This window comes from Danio rerio, chromosome 11 (genome assembly GCF_049306965.1).
Source record: "Danio rerio strain Tuebingen ecotype United States chromosome 11, GRCz12tu, whole genome shotgun sequence".
NCBI classification, from domain to species: Eukaryota; Metazoa; Chordata; class Actinopteri; order Cypriniformes; family Danionidae; genus Danio; species Danio rerio.
In genome coordinates, this window is record NC_133186.1 from 41,001,499 (window position 1) to 41,020,073 (window position 18,575).

General features: G+C 36.2%; 1 protein-coding gene and 1 long non-coding RNA gene across 3 annotated transcripts in view; one reads left to right on the forward strand and one right to left on the reverse strand.

Moving 5' to 3' along the window:
* LOC141376668 (uncharacterized) lies at positions 1-17,576 on the reverse strand. Its single transcript, XR_012387345.1, has 3 exons — positions 17,421-17,576; positions 13,364-13,517; positions 1-132 (listed from the first exon to the last, which is right to left on the reverse strand). It is a non-coding gene; the product is annotated as an uncharacterized lncRNA (long non-coding RNA).
* LOC137487679 (uncharacterized) overlaps positions 17,308-18,575 on the forward strand; it is a 10,792-nt gene continuing 9,524 nt past the window's right edge. Inside the window, exon 1 of one of the 2 annotated variants that reach the window (XR_012387300.1) lies at positions 17,308-17,659. Coding sequence is in view for 1 of the 2 variants with exons in the window: in XM_073917060.1 (XP_073773161.1) it covers positions 17,633-17,659 (27 nt within the window). In the remaining variant the exon portion in view is untranslated. The remainder of the gene's footprint in view (positions 17,660-18,575) is intronic. The other variant, XM_073917060.1, reaches the window with a different exon arrangement.

The window sequence follows — 18,575 nt, forward strand, 5'->3', positions numbered from 1 at the left end:
CTCCGAGTGGAGGGCTTTCCTGCAGCAACCAGTTTGTCCAGTTAGCTCGTTGTGTAGGTTGGAAGACTTGAGACGCAGAGAAGAGTTGACCACAACGACGTCGACCATGTTCGAGTCCGGGAAAGAGCGGTTCTAGAAATCAGGTAAGACAAAAACAGAATCCAAATAATAGAACGAACGAGGTGAGAATGTGGTAAAATCTAAAATTGTGGTAAAAATCAGACGAGGGCTTTTCTTTTTCTGGATGGCTTTTGTAAACTGTCGGCTGGGTTTAGGGAAGAAAGCGGGCGGGTGGGTCAATTTGTAAAATTGGTTGGGTTTAGGGAAGGGGGAGGGTGAATCGGTGGATTGGCCAGTTGCCTAGTCAATCATTCAGTCATTCAGTTGGTCGACAGCGGCCTCTGGAGGGTTCACGCGAGAACAACGTGGGTGCGACTGGCACTCGCGAGAGACATTTGAGATGCGAAAAAGCACGGGGTCTCGCCGATTCGGGAAAACAAAAACTGCAAAAACTCTTACCTCCCTGGATGCATTTCATGGCCTTCAAATGTCTATGGGACTACGTTTTCAGAATGAGTCTGGGTTGCAATTTAAGCTTGGAAGTTTCGTTATAATATGGAAAAAATTTAATATTTGAGTAAGTATGCATCATTTGTATATGTGCCTTAATGAATATTCATTAATTTGTATAAATAACAGTAAAAAATTTTTTTCTATATTTACTATATGCAAAGATTAGTGCTGGGCAAAGATTATTCGTGGTATACACACACACACACACACACACACACACACACACACACACACACACACACATATTAATTATCTGTGTGTAATACATATGTAATACACATTTTTTGCATAGATATTTAAATTGCTATATAATTTGTATCATATACCTATATATTTTGTATTTAAATTTAAATAAATGATTTTCTCAAATATGTGCATGCATGTGTGTATTTATAAATGCAAAATAAATACAGTACATGTGGACACACTGTCAATGTCAATATAGACTTTTAATTCAGATGTGATTAATCTTTGCCCAACCCTAATAAATATATAGTTGAGAACAAAATTAGTTGTTCTGATTAACTGATGTTATTTAACTTAACAATAACTAAAGTTAACGAAGATTAATAAATACAGTAATAAATGTATTACCAACTGTTTGTTCATGTTAGTAAATAGATAAACCATTACCACAAATTTTAGGCCGAATTGAAAGTTTACCTTGAGCAAACCAATAATGACACTTCATCAATCAACTGGAGCTCCTCTGCGCGTCTGCTGGGTGAAAAACCCCCGCTCGACGGCCACTTGCTGCTGCCTATTTAATAGCTCTTTTACAAACTAATAGCAAGCAGCAAAACAGCAGTGCGGGCCCTCATATTTGTGAAGGCAGCGAGACTTATTTCCTCCTGAATCTATTAGATTTGGCTGTGATTTCTCTGTGCACTTCATTAAAAGAGCTTTGAGGAGCACAGCTTGAGAGTGATGTATCGCTCGGCTCCCGGATTGAAGCCCCATACATCATTTTCATTGCGCTGGTTTTGCCTTCATCTCACTCCTCTCGAGCGCCTACTAGATAATAAACTTTCTTCGAGAGAGTTATAATTCTCAGAGACGAATATGATATAGCTTTGGGTTTTGGAGAAGTTCCCTGTTTGGTGGATTGTCCAGTTCTGTGGCTGTATAAAAGACACATGAAATCCAAATAGCCGTCTGATTTTGTTCGCTCGCATTGCTAGTTTTGTGGTGAACAATTCATCAGTGCATGTCATCAAGAAAAAAAATGGCCCATGTAAGGTGTTATTGTGGTATGTGTCATTATTCATAAACCTTTAAAGTATTCTAAATTGTGAAAAGTGGTATTTATAAAATGCTTTGAAATTTACACTAATAAAAAAGTTGTATGTGTGGTTGCCAGACTTTTACGGTCACAAATACATAGTATTTTAGCCTTTTTTTACTGTTAAAATCACGGCCATAACATACATTTACGCAATTACATCAAAGAAATTGCTCTCAACAACAACAAACAGTTTAATATCGCTCAGCTTTGTTTTGGTCATATTGGAAGCCTTTGGAAACCCACCAAGGGCTACAATTATTCATTCTAGTAGGTATTTATAGATGCTCTCATGATAGTGAAGTAAACAGGACGGGCTGATTAAAACACAGCCCAAAGTTGGATCACCTCGGGGCTTCGGGAAGGCAACAGAGCATCTCTATCCGGCTAGTTGAAGTGGTCGCTCAGTGATGCGCAGTGAGGGGAAGCCAGAGGTTTCGGCAAGCTCTGCGTGACTGGAATAAACCAACGTGCAACTTTAACACCCTGTTTACACCTGGAATTAACATGTTTGGCTGGTCAGACCACAAGGGAGACACATTACTCTTTGCAACTGGTGTTCATATGAGTCTCTCTATAGTCCACTTTCAGCCCCTTTCAACCACTTTTCTGATGAGTGAATAAGAAAAAAAAAAAAGACTTTTTACAAGTTAGAATAAAATAAAGATTAATAAATGATAATGACACATAAATATTTGAAGTTATTTTTATTTCACTATATGTTATTTATTTTAGTATAAAAATGTGGATAAATGCAGGAATATGTACAGATTAAATTACATTGGAGACATTTTGTAAAATTTATTTTGTTGTTAAATGTTTTTGATAAAACTTTATAATATTCTGAAAAAAAGGAAGTATTATAAAATTGGTTTAAAATTATTATAAAGTGTATAATAATATTAATAATGTTGTAAATTTAGAAATTTCTTTTAGGTTTTCTACCGAATTTGTAATAGTAAAATTCTGGCAAACACACCTGTTTTTTAACCATTTACCATTTTTAACGGTTCTAGAATAATATAAAGTTTTTGAAAGTGTGATATTAATGCACAGTAAAATATGTGAAGACATTTTTATTTCACTGTATGTTATTTATTTCATTATAATTAATTTATTTTAAAAAATGTGGATTATTGAATGAATATGTACAAATTAAAATAAATTTGAGACGTTTCAAAATGTTTTTGATAAAACTTTATAATATAGTATGTCTGATAATATTTTTTCTTCTGGAGAAAGTCTTATTTGTTTTATTTCAGCTAGAATAAAAGCTGTTTAAAATTTTTTAAACACCATTTTAAGGTCAATATTATTAGCCCCTTTAAGCTATATATATTTTTTTGATAATCTACAGAACAAACTATCGTTATACAATAACTTACCTAATTACCCTAACCTGCCTAGTTAACCTAATTACCCTAGATAAGCCTTTAAATGTCACTTTAAGCTGTATAGAAGTGTCTTAAAAATATTTAGTAAAATATTATTTATTGTCATCATGGCAAAGATAAAATAAATCAGGTATTAGAAATGAGTTATTAAAACATTGGGTTATGTTTATATCAATGCTCAACCCGTCCAATTTCAGGAGAGCATCTATAAATACCAACTAAAATGAATAATTGTAGCCCTCTGTGAATTTCCAAAGGCTTCCTTACAAGACCAAAACAAAGCAGAGCGATATTAAAGTGGGAATATACAGTATCCGAGCCTGTCGAGTGCAAGAAACAGTTGTCTTTACTCCATAAACGTCTCTCGAAACAGTCTTGGATCGCACATCACCCTTTGAAGCGATGTAGCAATTACGTTGTCTCTTTTCGCCCGAGGACCCCAAATTAAAACGAATGAGCCATCAAAGTTCTCCAGCAAACTGTGGGACAGCGAAAGAGACGCATGGAGCTGTAGGTGTAGGCTTTGTTTGGGAAGTCTAAATGACGCTGCTGCTGCTGCTGTTGTTGTTATTGATGCAATCTTGTCTTCGAGCTCCCACAGCGGAGAACAAAACAGCAAAGAAAAAAGTACCAGCAGATTTTTTTTTCTTAGAACGTGTGCTGTGCTGTTATCCGACAAACTACACTACAATAACCGCACTGGAATCAATAGATGTCCTTTTCTTGAGATTTTTCTGAAATGCCAGCAAGCAAGTTTACTTTGTTTTGCGAGGATTGCACGTCGAAGTAATCGATGCATAAAATTTTATAATGTGTGTATTGATGGAGAGGTGCGATTGAGACATCCGCCGGTTTCATCAAAGTGCATCTTACTTGGCCACTTCTGAAACTATTGAAGATTTTGGTGTTTTATAATATTATAGGGTTTGGTTTATAGATCTAATGTTTTCTCTCTTTTTTATTTTTAAAGTAACATGAAATACTTTCATAATTGGTTTGACATACACTTTATTAGGTCCAACTGCTTGTTAACGCAAATTTATAATCAGCCAATCACATGGTTGCAACTTAATGCATTTAGGCATTTAGACATGGTCAAGACGATCTGCTGCAGCTCAAACCGAGCCACAAAATGGGGAAGAAAGGTGATTTAAGTGACTTTGAACGTGGCATGGTTGTTGGTGCCAGACAGGCTGGTCTGAGTATTTCAGAAACTGCTGATCTACTGGGATTTTCACGCACAACTATCTCTAGAGTTTACAGAGAATTTTCCTAAAAAGAGAAATTATTCAGTGAGCGGCAGTTCTGTGGGTGCAAATGCCTTGCAGAGGTGGGTAGAGTATCCAATATCTATACTCAAGTAAAAGTACACGTACTTGCGGAATTTTTTACTCAAGTAAACGTAAAAATGTAACAATCTCAAAAGTTACTCGAGTAAAAGTAAAAAAGTATCTGATGAAAAAATTACTCAAGTAAGTTACTAGTTACTTATATATATATATATATATATATATATATATTTTTTTTTTACCCTCCTGTGAATTTCTTTCTTTTTTTATATTTACCAAATGATGTTTAACAAAGCAAGGAAATTTTCATTGTATTTACTATAGTATAATTATATAATATAATTGTTTTATATCAGCTAAAAAAAAAGCATTTTTGTATTTTTTTTTATTTGGGGATCGGGCTTTTGCTGTTATCGCCCCAAAACTCTGGAACAAGCTTCCAACCCACATCAGACACGCTCCAACTCTATCTGTTTTTAAAAAGCGTCTGAAACTCCATCCTTGTTCTTTAGCATTTGAGTCTTTTTAATGTTGAGGGGTTTGCCTTATGTTTTATATGTTATGTTGTTATTTAATTTAGTATTGATTGTGTTCAGCACTTTGGGCAATGTTGTGTTGTAAAAAATGTGCTATATAAACTAACTAACTAACTAACTACATGAACACAGACACATCAGATGTGTAACAATAATTACGGTTTGTTCTGTAGACAATCGAAAAAAGGAAAAAAAAACATATTACTTAAGTGGGCTAATAATTTTGACCTTAAAACGGTGTTTAAAAAATTAAAAACTGCTTTTATTCTAGCCAAAATAAAACAAATAAGACTTTCTCTAGAAGAAAAAATATTTTAAGAGATACTATGAAAGATCCTTTGCTCTGTCAAACATCATTTGGGAAATATTTAAAAAAGAGGAAATAAATCACAGGAGGGTGAATAATTTTGACTTCAACTGTATATTTTTATAAATCAAACAAAATTAAATGGGCAGCTCTGAGTTAAAAAAGGCAAACGATTATGAAATCAATATTTATTTATTGTGTTTGGAAAGTCTTTTGTGACTTTAAAGGCCATTTATAAAGACAGGACATAATCAACCTTCTGGAAAACTTCTCCAAACTGCTGTTTTGGGGATGCCTAAAGCAATTAGTGAGTTTTCTGAAGCCAGCTGAGCCATTGATTGCATATATTTATAACAATGACAGAAACCTGGAGAGGAGACGGCATTTTCCTCTGCCACCGCCGAGAGGTCAGGACAGCTTTCTCACACTAATTTAAGAATTTAAGACACACGGTAATGCTGGAGTCACGAACACGAGGCAGAAGTCTGAAGAAGCATCTATAAAAATTTCAATAGTGATAGCTTGAAGTTTGCGAAGCTCTGCCATTGACCTCATACATCAAGCTTTCTCCGTCCAAACACTGGACTTCAAACAGTCTTTGTCTGAGCTTTGAAGAGTTCATATAAAACACAGTAAAACCTATAGACTGGTAGTTTGTTCCGTCTGTAAAATAGTGTGATAATTAACTATTTTGATGTTTAATTGTAGTTTTTATTTATAGCTGCTCACTCAAAAGCAACTAACACAACTTGTGTGTGCTGAAAAAATAAAATAAAATATATATAAATATAAATATATATAGGGGAGGCAGTGGCGCAGTAAGTAGTGCTGTCGCCTCACAGCAAGAAGGTCGCTGGGTTGCTGGTTCGAACCTCGCTCAGTTAGCGTTTCTGTGTGGAGTTTGCATGTACTCCCTGCCTTCGTGTGGGTTTCCTCCGGGTGCTCCAGTTTCCCCCACAGTCCAAAGACATGCGGTACAGGTGAAGTGGGTCGGCTAAATTGTCCGTAGTGTGTGTGGATGATTCCCAGAGATGGGTTGTGGCTGGAAGGGCATCCGCTGCGTAAAAACTTGCTGGATAAGTTGGTGGTTCATTCTGCGGTGGCGTCCCCGGATTAATAAAGGGACTAAGCCGACAAGAAAATGAATGAATGAATAAATATAAATAAATATATATATATATACATACATACACACATTCCGAAGATGGCTAAGGTAAGATACTTTAGTTATTTATAGCGGTTTAGGAATCATCTGATTGGTGGATCATACATTAGGGACCAGCTGCTAACAATCATAAGCACCTGCTCCTCTCGAAATTAGTTTATGAATAAACTTCACTATATATATATATATATATATATATATATATATATATATATATATATATATATATATATATATATATATATATATATATATATTTCATTTCTTAATAAATGGGCTGCTGTAAATATGATTTATATATGAGATTAGAATACATGTTAGCTGTTTGTAGGTAGTTTTGTGTTTTAGAATAGAATGTGTAATATTCTTAATAATATTTGTAAATGAAACATTGGCCTTATTGACATTGGATGGAAATGAGGTTCAATAATAAAGAATTTTTAAAAAAATATATTATTTGAACAAAAATTATGTTTTTTTTTTCTCTAAAGAAGTTGTTACTCCACCTGTTTAGAGCGTAATTTTGGATGTTTTACGTTATAATTAACAGGGTTCAAATGATGGGTCTGCGACAGAGAAACTACGGTTTTGAGGAACTACCCGTCACTACATCGTTCTTTTCCCAAATGATGCATCATACTATGATAGTTCAGCCACGAATTATGGCATTGTTTGGGAAACACACTCCTGGGGCCTCATGTATCAACGCTGTGTATGCAAAAAAACTTTGCGTACGCCAGATTTCACTCACGTTTGGATTTACTAACGATGAAATTAAGCGAATGTGCGTTGGTCCATGCCAACTTCATGTCTGGCGTACGTTCATTTCTTGTGCGTTTATTTTATTTCCATTGGCGACTCCTAGAGGCAATTTAGTTAAATTGCACGCTACAAAGTATCGCACCAACACATTACTATTCATTTAAAATTTTTTAAAATGGGTTCATTGACACAATATATATATATATATATATATATATATATATATATATATATATAATTATGTAATTTAGAACATATAAAAACATTTGCAAATGTATACAACCTTTAGTCTAGGGATCAGTGATTTTCTGGCCCACAATGATGACTGGCTCATTAGCCATTTCAGATTTTCTAGAGCTATCCTCTTGGAGGTCTGTGCTGAGTCGGGTCCAAATTTGGAAAGAGAGACAACAAGGAGCCTCCAAGGTAGCAGGGTGCGCGATGGGTGGCTACTTGGTGAGTGATGTATTTAAAGATATTCCAGCTAAGTTTTTATCTTATTTTAATGAGCGTAATTATTTAACTGCATATCAGGAGACTGCGATTATCCATTAAAGACGTGGCTGTTATCCCTCTTCAACAACCCACAAACTGACCAAGATACAATGATGCCCATTCTCACACTGGGTGAGCTGTAGAGTGAGCGATTGGGCAGCTAATATGCTGATAAGAGCGGAGCGGTGGTGCTATACCGCCCTAACAAAATGTTCCTCTAATACATGTGTGTCTCCCACAGACACTGGTACTACTCTGGACAGTAAAGTGTCACCCACAATTGAGGCAACTCTCTTCTGAAAGGGAGTTCAGCGTCCCTTGTTTTCCGCCTGCTCAGTCCACACTTTGACGGTGCGCCGCTGTTTTTCTCATAACCTGCATCTCGGATCATTTCTTTTTTAATTCGTTCACAGTGCCATGTTCAGACCCCACTGCATTAACTGCGTCAGCTAAACTCTCCCACTCAATTTTTTCTTTTGTTATTATTTCCGGAGGACAAACTTGCAAATAACACAATTTTTCTCTGGTCTACCTCCGATAGGAGTACCTCCAATTCATATTCTGTAAAGTTTCTTTTCTTGCTTGCTTTTGCCATTGCTTTTTCGTTTGGTTTTGCCAAAGTAGAGTCATTACCATATTTATGCGGGGGAGGAGGCAGGGAGGGGTTTCGCGCTCGCGCATGTGCGCTCAGTTTTTACGTTAATTTAGATGTACAAAAAAAATATGCATGGGATTCCGCGTACACAGTGTTTCATACACCTGAATTTTTTACTGCGTACGCACATTTACAGAGTTTGTCCGTACCCAATGTTTTAGTATGAATTCAAATCTACGTACATGAGGCCCATGGTCTTGACATATGTTGACATCATTAATTGTTAAACATCATTCATTCATTCATTCATTTTCTTGTCGGCTTAGTTCCTTTATTAATCTGGGGTCGCCACAGCGGAATGAACCGCCAACTTATCCAGCAAGTTTTTACATAGCGGATGCCCTTCCAGCTGCAACCCATCCACACACACACATTCACACACACACTACGGACAATTTAGCCTACCCAATTCACCTGTACCGCATGTCTTTGGACTGTGGGGGAAACCGGAGCACCAGGAGGAAACCCACGCAAACGCAGGGAGAACATGCAAACTCCACACAGAAACGCCAACTGAGCCGAGGCTCGAACCAGCAACCTTCTTGCTGTGAGGCGAACGTGCTACCCACTGCAGCACTGCGTCGCCCTTGTTAAACATCATTTGGGAAATATTTGAAAAGGTGAAAAAAATTCACAGGTAGGCTAATAATTTTCAATTATATATTCAAATATTCGATCATGACTGAAACCCCATTTTTGCCTTTGACCTATAGTAATAGATTAGCTATAAAGTTCACATTTGTCAATTAACATTTCCCCCGATGCATGTCTCACACTAAGGAATTCCTCTGGTATTTTGGCCTTCCCTAACCAATGAACTCTCTTTCTCTCCAAACGCAGGTGTGTCAACAAGCCAAATTCCCCTTTTCTCTCCCCAAACAACAGCAAGGAAAAAAGACCAATCCACTAAAACTGGGAACAAGCATCCGTGCCATACCTGAGCTTTCTCAGATAGATCAAACAAAAAAAACCTCAACAATGAACAATCCTGAGAGCAAACGCAGAGAAAGGTCACTTTTGAAAAAATATGTAATTCCTGTTTATACGAATGCGATCAGTCTATACTCCCAACGCACAGCGCCGTGAGCGGCAAAAACGAATTCGAAAAAGCTAAAACAATAGACCCCTGTGACTTCCCCGCGCATTCTTCGAGGATTAGCTTGCATGGTGAGACGCAAGAAGAGGAAGAAGGGGCCGCGAAGGCTTTTAATCGATTCCCAGGCTGTCGGGACCACCGGCCTCACACAAGGGAGCTATTATGAAGGTTTACCTGCCTTCCAGTACCCACAGGCTCAGTTCAAAGGGTCTTGAGATGGACTTTCAAGCCCGGTGGGGAAGTGTCACCCTACACCGCTGTGAACAGAGCGTGGGTTTTGATGATCCGAGGGTCAAAATATCAATGGGACGCACGGCAGCTGTAAATGGGCACTCGCCGCCCAAACCACAACAGGTCAGATGAGGATAAGACGCTTGAAATGGGCTTTTAATAAGTCTGGGCTGATAAGGAGGTGATTAAGAACTGAAGAGGATGAGATGCGTTTCACGGTTTGTGCCTCCGGTTATGTCTAAATGTGTGACTCACGACAGGATTGAATGGTATAAATGAAGTTGGAAATGTGGTTGCGTGACTCCTATCATCACAAAAACACCACTGAGGGGATTATTAAGGTGTAATGGAGCAAAATGAGATGTTTTACAGAATGTTCACGCTGTTTTTTCGATAAATTGAGCATTTTTCCTACAATTTTGAACACCGAAAAATGTAAAAACTGAAGAGGATGAGATGAGTTTGGTTTTGGTTTACACCTCGGGTTATCTTAAAAGTGTGATTCACGACTGGCTTGAACTTTACAAATGTATTTTGATATGCGGTGACATGACTCTTACCATCGACAAAACATTATTGAGGGGATGATTAAGGTGTTTATATAATTTCTACTGGGTTATCTCATACGGAATTGAAAATATTACTATTCTTTTTTCTTTGCAGCAAAATGAGATGTTTTAAAGAATGTCCACACTGCTCTTTTTTCAATAAATTGAGCATTTTCCTACAATTTTGAACACCAAAATGGTAAAAATTAAAGAGGATGAGATGCATTTGTAAATTTACATCTTGGTTTGCACCTTGGGTTATCATAAAAGTTTGATTCACGACTGGCTTGAATGCTATAAATGAATTTTGATATGCGGTTGGGTGACTCGTACTATTGAAAAACATTACTGAGGGGCTGATTAAGGTGTTTATATAATTTCTATAGGGTTGCTTTCATCATTTCTACAGGGTTATCTCATACTGAATTGAAAATATTACTGTTCTGTTTTCTATGGAGCAAAATAAGATGTTTTACAGAATGTCCACACTGCTCTTTTTCAGTAAATTAAGCATTTTTCCAACACCAAAATGTTAAAATCTAAAGAGCATGACTTACTGAAATAAACAAAAGAGGATGAGGTCAATTTGTTAATTCACACCTAGGTTTACACCTCAGTTTATCGCAAAAGTATGATTCACAACCGGCTTGAATGCTATAAGTGAAATTCGATATGTGGCTGCATGACTCCTACCATCAAAAAACACTATTAAGGTAATGATTAAGGTGTTTCTATCATTTCCACAGAGTTATCTCATACTGAAATTAAAATATTACTGTTCTGTTTTCTACTGAGCAAAATCAGATATTTTACAGAATGTACACACTGCTCTTTTTTTCAGTAAATTAAGCATTTTTCCAACACCAAAATGTTAAAATCTAAAGAGCATGACTAACTGAACTAAACAAAAGAGGATGAGCTGAATTTGTTTATTTACACCTTGGTTTACACCTTGGGTTATCTTGAAAGTATGATTCACAACCGGCTTGAATGCTATAAGTGAAATTTGATATGTGGCTGCATGACTCCTACCATCTAAAAACACTATTAAGGCAATGATTAAGGTGTTTCTATCATTTCTACAGTTATCTCATACTGAAATAAGAATATTACTGGTTTTTTTTTCTCTACAGAGCAAAATGAGATGTTTTACAGAATGTACACACTGCTCTTTTTTCAGTAGATTAAGCTTTTTTCCAACACCAAAGTGTTAAAACCTAAAGAGCATGACTAACTAAACTAAACTCAAGAAGATGAGGTGAATTTGTCAATTTGCAAATTTGTTTACACCTTGGGTTGACACCTTGCATGACTCCTATCATTAAAAAACACCCTTGAGGGGATGATTAAGTTGTTTCTATCATTTCTACCAAGTTATCTGAGATTGAAATTAAAATATTACTGTAATTTTTTGCTACGGAGCAAAATAAGAAGTTTTACAGAATGTCCACACTGCTCTTTTTTCAATATATAGAGCATTTTCCCAACAATTTTGGACACCAAATTTTTAAAAACTAAAGAGCAAAATGAGATGTTTTATAGAAAGTCTCAATTTCTTTTCTTTTTTTTTAAACAAATTAAGCATTTTTTTTCAACAATATATTGTTCAATATTCAGCAGGGAAAATAAGTATTCAACACATCACAAATTTTCTCAGAAAATACATTTCTAAAGGTGCTGTTGACTTAAAATTTTCCCTAGATGTTGGGAAATCCATATATGCAAAAAACAAATCTAATTTGTTTACATATAAAGTTACGTGTAATAAAATGAAATGACATTGGAAAAAAGTATTGAACACATAAAGAAAGTGAGGTGTAGAAAGGCAGGGAAAGCCCAGACAGCAGCAGAAATCTCTCAGTAGCAAATCTTCTGCTTTGCTTTGTTGTAAATTAATATCAGCTGCTTCAGTGTAACATCTACATTAACACGATGATGAAGATGAAACCATGAAATTCCAGCAAGACAATGATCCAAAACACAGTCAAGGAAACTCTCAATTGCTTTCAGAGAAAGAAAATCAAGCTGTAGAATGGCCCAGCCAATCCCCTGACCTTAATCCAATAGAAAATACAAATTAAAGATCAGATTTGATTGACGAGACCCACAGAACCATCAAGATTTTGACACTCTGTTGAAGTCTGTGAAAAGCTCACACCTGTGTAATGCACATGACTTCATTCTCCATTTAAGAGGCATCTTTAAGCAAAGTCTTTTATATAAAGTATTAAACACATTTCAGTACTTTCTCCTTGTGTCATTTCATTGTTATCACACATGAATAATTGATCACATTTTTTTGTTTTATTTTTATGTATGTATTGTTTTTTTTTTTTTCCAAAATCTAGTTCAATTCCATGTCAACAGCTCCTTTATAAATATTATTCCCAATACTTATTTTTCCCGCCGTATATTTGATGGTCTCATATGTTAAAAACTAAGGAGGATGAGATGCATTTGTAAAGCTGGTTATGATTTACACCTCAGTTATATCTTAAAAGCGTGATTCTCGACCAACTAGAATGCTTTAAATGTTCAATATTTGATTCAAATGCGACTCGTACCTTCAAGGCAATTCATGAAACAACACCACAGAGTAGATGATTAAGGCGTTTCTATAATTTCTCAACAGCATCTTGTTTGCTGTTCTCTTTGTCATAAGTCTTTGAGGAAAAGGAAGTGCACTAGAGTTTCTTTGAGGTGAGATTAATTGGTGCAGAACTCATACTAAAGGTTTGAGTTGGGATGTTTTCAAGCATGTGTGAAGCCCTCATTATAATGTTTATATCAAAACTCTAGCAGGACTTTTCCTTGGTTTCTGTCTGCGGATGAAGGAAAACATGATCAAAGTGTGACTCTCGCTAACCAAATCCCACCAGAAATGTCGGATACAAAGGAGGATTGAAGTTTTTTTTTTTTTTTTTAAACCGAGGTGCCAACATGTTGAGCAAAAAAAATCCTAAAAAAATCAAAAGGTTGCATCAATAGTTTTCAGGGTTTGTCTTTTTATATCCTTTGCCTTATATTTACCTCTGTTGTCAAAGGATTGCTGTTCTCCTGCTACGATTCAAACACCTCGGAGATGAAGAGGATCCAAGATGGAAGCTTTTGTTGATGCTGTCATATCTGCGTAGCACTGTGGGTTCAACTAAAGGTTATCAGGTTCTCAGTGGCATCGTTGCACCTGGCATAGAACGAGAAAGAAGACGTGGATTTTTACATCGTCCACAAACTGGCATCCCACAGGGTTCTGTCAGCGGACCGCTATAGTTTTCTTTTCAAACAGTTTGACTTTGTTCATTGGTGTAATATTTTACAATTGCTCTCTATTTGGTAGATCAGGAGGCTCTGAAACCAGAGATGGTCATGGACAGGTCAGCTGGAAGCAACTCTATCACCATGTGAGAAATGCCTTTTTTTCCATTTGTTTAATTATGGTTCACACTTATAATTCACCCATAGCAAATATTTTCACAACAACTTCACTTGTTATGCGGACCTGTAAAGCAATGATGCAATTATTTTCCCTGTGCAATTCTATCAAACATATTTCTTCTTATAAATAATAAAAGCTTTTCTTATTTCGCAGGGTTAGCTCATCCCAAAATAAAAATATATATATTACTTTCTGTCTTTTATGGAGCAAAATAAGATGTTGAATGTCTGCACTGCACTTTTGAACAAACTGAGTATTTTTGTATTAATTCTGAACAATTCTGAGCACTAAAATGTTTCAAAATGAACTATAATGTAGTCTGTATTCATTATTCAGTGGTCTACTAACAAAGTCTCCTAAAACTATAGCATTATTTTCCCTATCTTTGTGACTATTTTAAGTCTAAAAAAACTATTCACACCAAAAAGAAGACATTTTAAGAAATGTTCAGCATTTTTCCTTTAAATCAAGCCAAGTTTTAATGTTGTTTGGTTCTCAACATTCATTAAAGGGTCATGACCCCCCCCCCCCCCCATTCGGTTCTGGTTCAGAATTTTTTCAAAAGATGCATCATAATGGGCGTGGAGCTTCGTGGGCAAAGGGCCGGAGTGGGCGTGGCCAGCGGGGGAGAAGGAGGGGAGCTAACAACTGTTGTCAGTTAGCTCACAAAATGAGACACAATCTGTGAGGAGACTTGTTATTCGTAATTTTATATACACACAACCACAATTTATATCATTATAAAGATAATAGTTTTCATATAAACACTATAAATGAGGACTTTTCCCTCAATCCCCGGTTATGGTGTTATTTCAACAATTAGGCTGTTTTCAGAAACTAAACAAAAAAACTAAGAATTTTTTAATTTAAATATTTAAATGACAGATTGAAATCATCATCATTATTTTAATGTAAATATTAATTGTAAGTGAAATGATTAGTACAGGAAGGACTTTCATGGCGCTATAAATGCTCGATGTGTGAATCGCAAAGACTTTCGATTTAAAATATTAGTGATTTAGAAAGTCCTGATTTGGTGTCCATGAAAAAGTGGAAAACCTGCTTACTGTGCTTCATAGATGAAACTAAATTATACAATTTGGAAATAACTTAAAGATGAGTAAACAATGACAGTATTTTCTGCATAAATAAAAGTGTTTAGTTGAGAATTAAAGTTGTTTCAGAAGCATTTTTTTCATGTAATATTGAATATGCTAAGACCAAGAATACGCATTTAAAAATGACGATTACATGTTGTCTAAGTTGTTACTCAATACAAATGAGATTTGAGACCTATGGCGAAGAACACTTTTAGCAAATAACTTTCACCCGTTTCTCGCTTTAACGCTACAGCAAGGCTCCAGAAGAGTTGGAATTTAATGAACGAGTTGCATGAACTGCTTTTATGGCGCTGCTTTGTCATTTTTGGTGAGTAAATGTCAACATCATTTTTATTTTTGGCTGAACTATTCCTTTAACCTTTCCTGATGACATACTTCAAGAGTTTTATAACTTTCAGCAAGCGTTAATTCCCATTAAACTCTGACAGGCGCTGCTGGGAGGCCGATTGTGAGCTCGGCACTGTCGAAATAGCAGTATAGCATGAAACAGCTTCGGCCCTGACATCTGCCCAGCTCCTAAACACTGCTCGTCCCGCTGTGTCCTTCTGTTCAGCAGACCACTGTCCTTCATGTTTACAGCAGCAAGATGCATAAAGACGACTGCCTGCAGGATGCAGAGTGTGAAACCTTATTTGTGCTGCTGAGCTGCCTAAATTTCAGACTTAAAGGTTCTGTGAATTTAAAATAAAAATATTATGTTAAAAATAAGATGTTAATTGTAACATCCAAAGCTTGCAGTTTGTCACTTCCGCCTAAATCGAATGATTTTTTTTTTCACGTCACCTCATACTTTAGTTTCTCATCAAATCTTGACCAATACTAATCATCCCCATATCATAATTGGCGGCGAGGAAAAAACTTCACCAATTGGCGGAAGTGAAGAATTAAAAAATCTCGAGAGAAACCAGGCTTAGTAGGGCACGGCCATTTCTCCTATGGCCAACCGTCTTGTGCAGAGCTGCAGTCTAGGCGCTGAATGCTGGAGAACGCTGGACGTCAGCGAAGACTTGTCTGTCCCTGGAGCGTCAAAGGAATCAGTCACATGCTCTCCACTCCTCCAAGACCACCACAGCAGCTGCTCAGGATACGGCCTGGTCAAAACCACATAGGAAAGCTAGGTTGTTGCCGGAAGTAGTGTTAGCGAGGCCAGCAGGGGGCGCTCAGCCTGCGGTCTGTGTGGGTCCTAATGCCCCATTTATAGTGATGGGGACTCTATACTGCTCAGGATGAGAAAAACCAAGGTCTCAACTCTCTGTGGTCATTAAAAATCCCAGGATGTCCTTTGAAAAAGAGTAGGGCATGGGTCACCAATCTCGGTCCTGGAGGGCCGGTGTCCCTTCAGGGTTTAGCTACAACTTGCCTCAACACACCTGCTTGGGTGTTTCAAGTATACCTAGTAAGACCTTGATTAGCTTAATCAGGTCAGGACACTGGCCTTTTAGGAGCAAGTTTTGTGACCCCTGGAGCAGTGGTTTAACCCTACCCTATCTTGGTCAAATTTGGCCACTGGCTTTTGTCCATCATGGCCTCCTAACCATCCCCATATTATAATTGGCTTCATCACTCTGTCTCCTCTCCGCCAATCAACTGGTGTGTGCGGTCTGGCGCTACATGGCTGCCGCCACATCATCCAGGTAGATGCTGCACACTGGTGGTGGATGAGGAGAATCCCTCCAAAAATGTGTAAAGCGCTTTGAGTGTCCAGAAAAGCGCTATATAAATGTAAGGAATTATTAATTATTATTATTAATTATGCTAATGTTACGTTGTACAATGTTTTTATTTGTTTACGTAATTGCCTGACGTTCTCTCAATTTCCTTTTGTTACATCTTGCACTTCATATTTGTATAATGTCTATTGTAGTTTATTAAATCTGATAATCAAAGACACGAGTCTGTATAATAACCAATTTCTCTTCACATTTATAGTGATTGATGCTTAAATTTTCTCACATCAAACGTATTGATCTATAATTTTAATAAAATATTAATTAAAAGGCTGTGCTTTATATAATTAAATCATTTTATTGTTAATGTAAAGTGAAACCAATGATTCCATGGCGAGGTAAGTGACGTTATAAAGTACACTGCCGTTGAGAAGTACCCGACTTGTGTCCTTGCCTCCTCAGGAGTTCATTCGCTTTTCACGTCAGAGCTGTGAGTGTAAATTTTCACCTACACATACAATACAATATTATAATCATAAGTTCTCACATTTAGATTTGCAAGCTCTCGAGGTTAGCTGTTTTTCACTTGAGATACATCAAACATCAAATAAATGCACATTTCAAAGCACATCCCATATTAGTTTTTTTTTTATTAAAGAGCACATGCCACTTTCATTAGATGTAAAATAAATCTCTGGTGTATGACTGAATGTATTTGACAGAATTTTTTTTTTAGATTATTTATTGTGTGTATATAAAAGTATATAGCCATTATTTTTTGTTGTGAGGAAACATGTAGCCTCTATTTTGTTGTGAGTAAAAAAACATGCCATTTTTCTGTGTGTGTTCCTTTAAATGCAAACCTGCTGCTGATTTTCAGAAGTGGGCGGAGCCTCTACGTTATTCTGCTGAAGCAATTAAACAAGCAAAACTCGCAAAAATATCGAGAAGGGTGATTCTGCACAACTGGAGTAGCTGCACTTTCAGGACCGTATTTTTAGGACCGCATCTTTAGGACCCTAGTTTTTTTGTGACATCGCCGCCTGCCGGATTGGATCATACACGCTCTAATGAGATGGACGACATGGATGGCAAGAATAATGTGAGTACCGATTTTCTATTAGGTTTTATTTTAACTGTAAAAGTAGGTGTTTATTTAGTACTGTTAACTTACTGTATACTGTGCAAAGTTTGTGCAAAAAATGCACGATTAGCCCGCACGATTTACCCTAGTTTCAAGGGTCTGGGACAAAAATTGCGGAAAGGAAAGTTGTTACGCGACGATTTTTTTCCAGAAGAAGATTAAAATATAATAGTAAGTGTGGAGAAGTTTACACAACTAAAATGAGAGCTGCTAACTTTGAATACATTATTGCCACCAATTTGGAATTCATTTTCTAATATTTTAAATATTACGACGTTCTCAATTCGTGGCCATGGTTATCTGTTGGTTTAATTGCGTGTTGACTTAACGGCTAATAATTATAAAAAGTTCGTTGATGTGAGAGATGTTTCAGATTTATCTCAATTTTTTCTGTATAATAGTGTGAAAACGACTTTTGCTCATTGTTTTATCACATTAGCTAAGTATAAATCTGCAGGCCTTGACCATAGACTCTTATTATCATGTATTATGTCTACACGTTAATATGTTTATTGTGTAGGCATGTTAATGTCTATATCTACCTGGCCAATATGATGTGATGCCCAATATAATTGAAAACAACGTATAGGAATATTTTCATTAATGTTATTTCAAACTGTTGGATAACACTTTATAAAAACTGCATACTATAAATTGTTAGGCATTAACAAATATTTAATTTATTATTTTATTATTTGTTTAGTATAAAATCTACATTTACAGACATAGTTTAGCAGTTTATAAATGCAGTTACAAATGCTAGCTGTATTCTTGAATTAATAGCATCTCTATGCTTGCTTGCTTTTTTTTGTAATTTGTTAATTTATGTTTCATTTCATTATTTTTGTTTCATTACAAAATTAAGTATTATTTA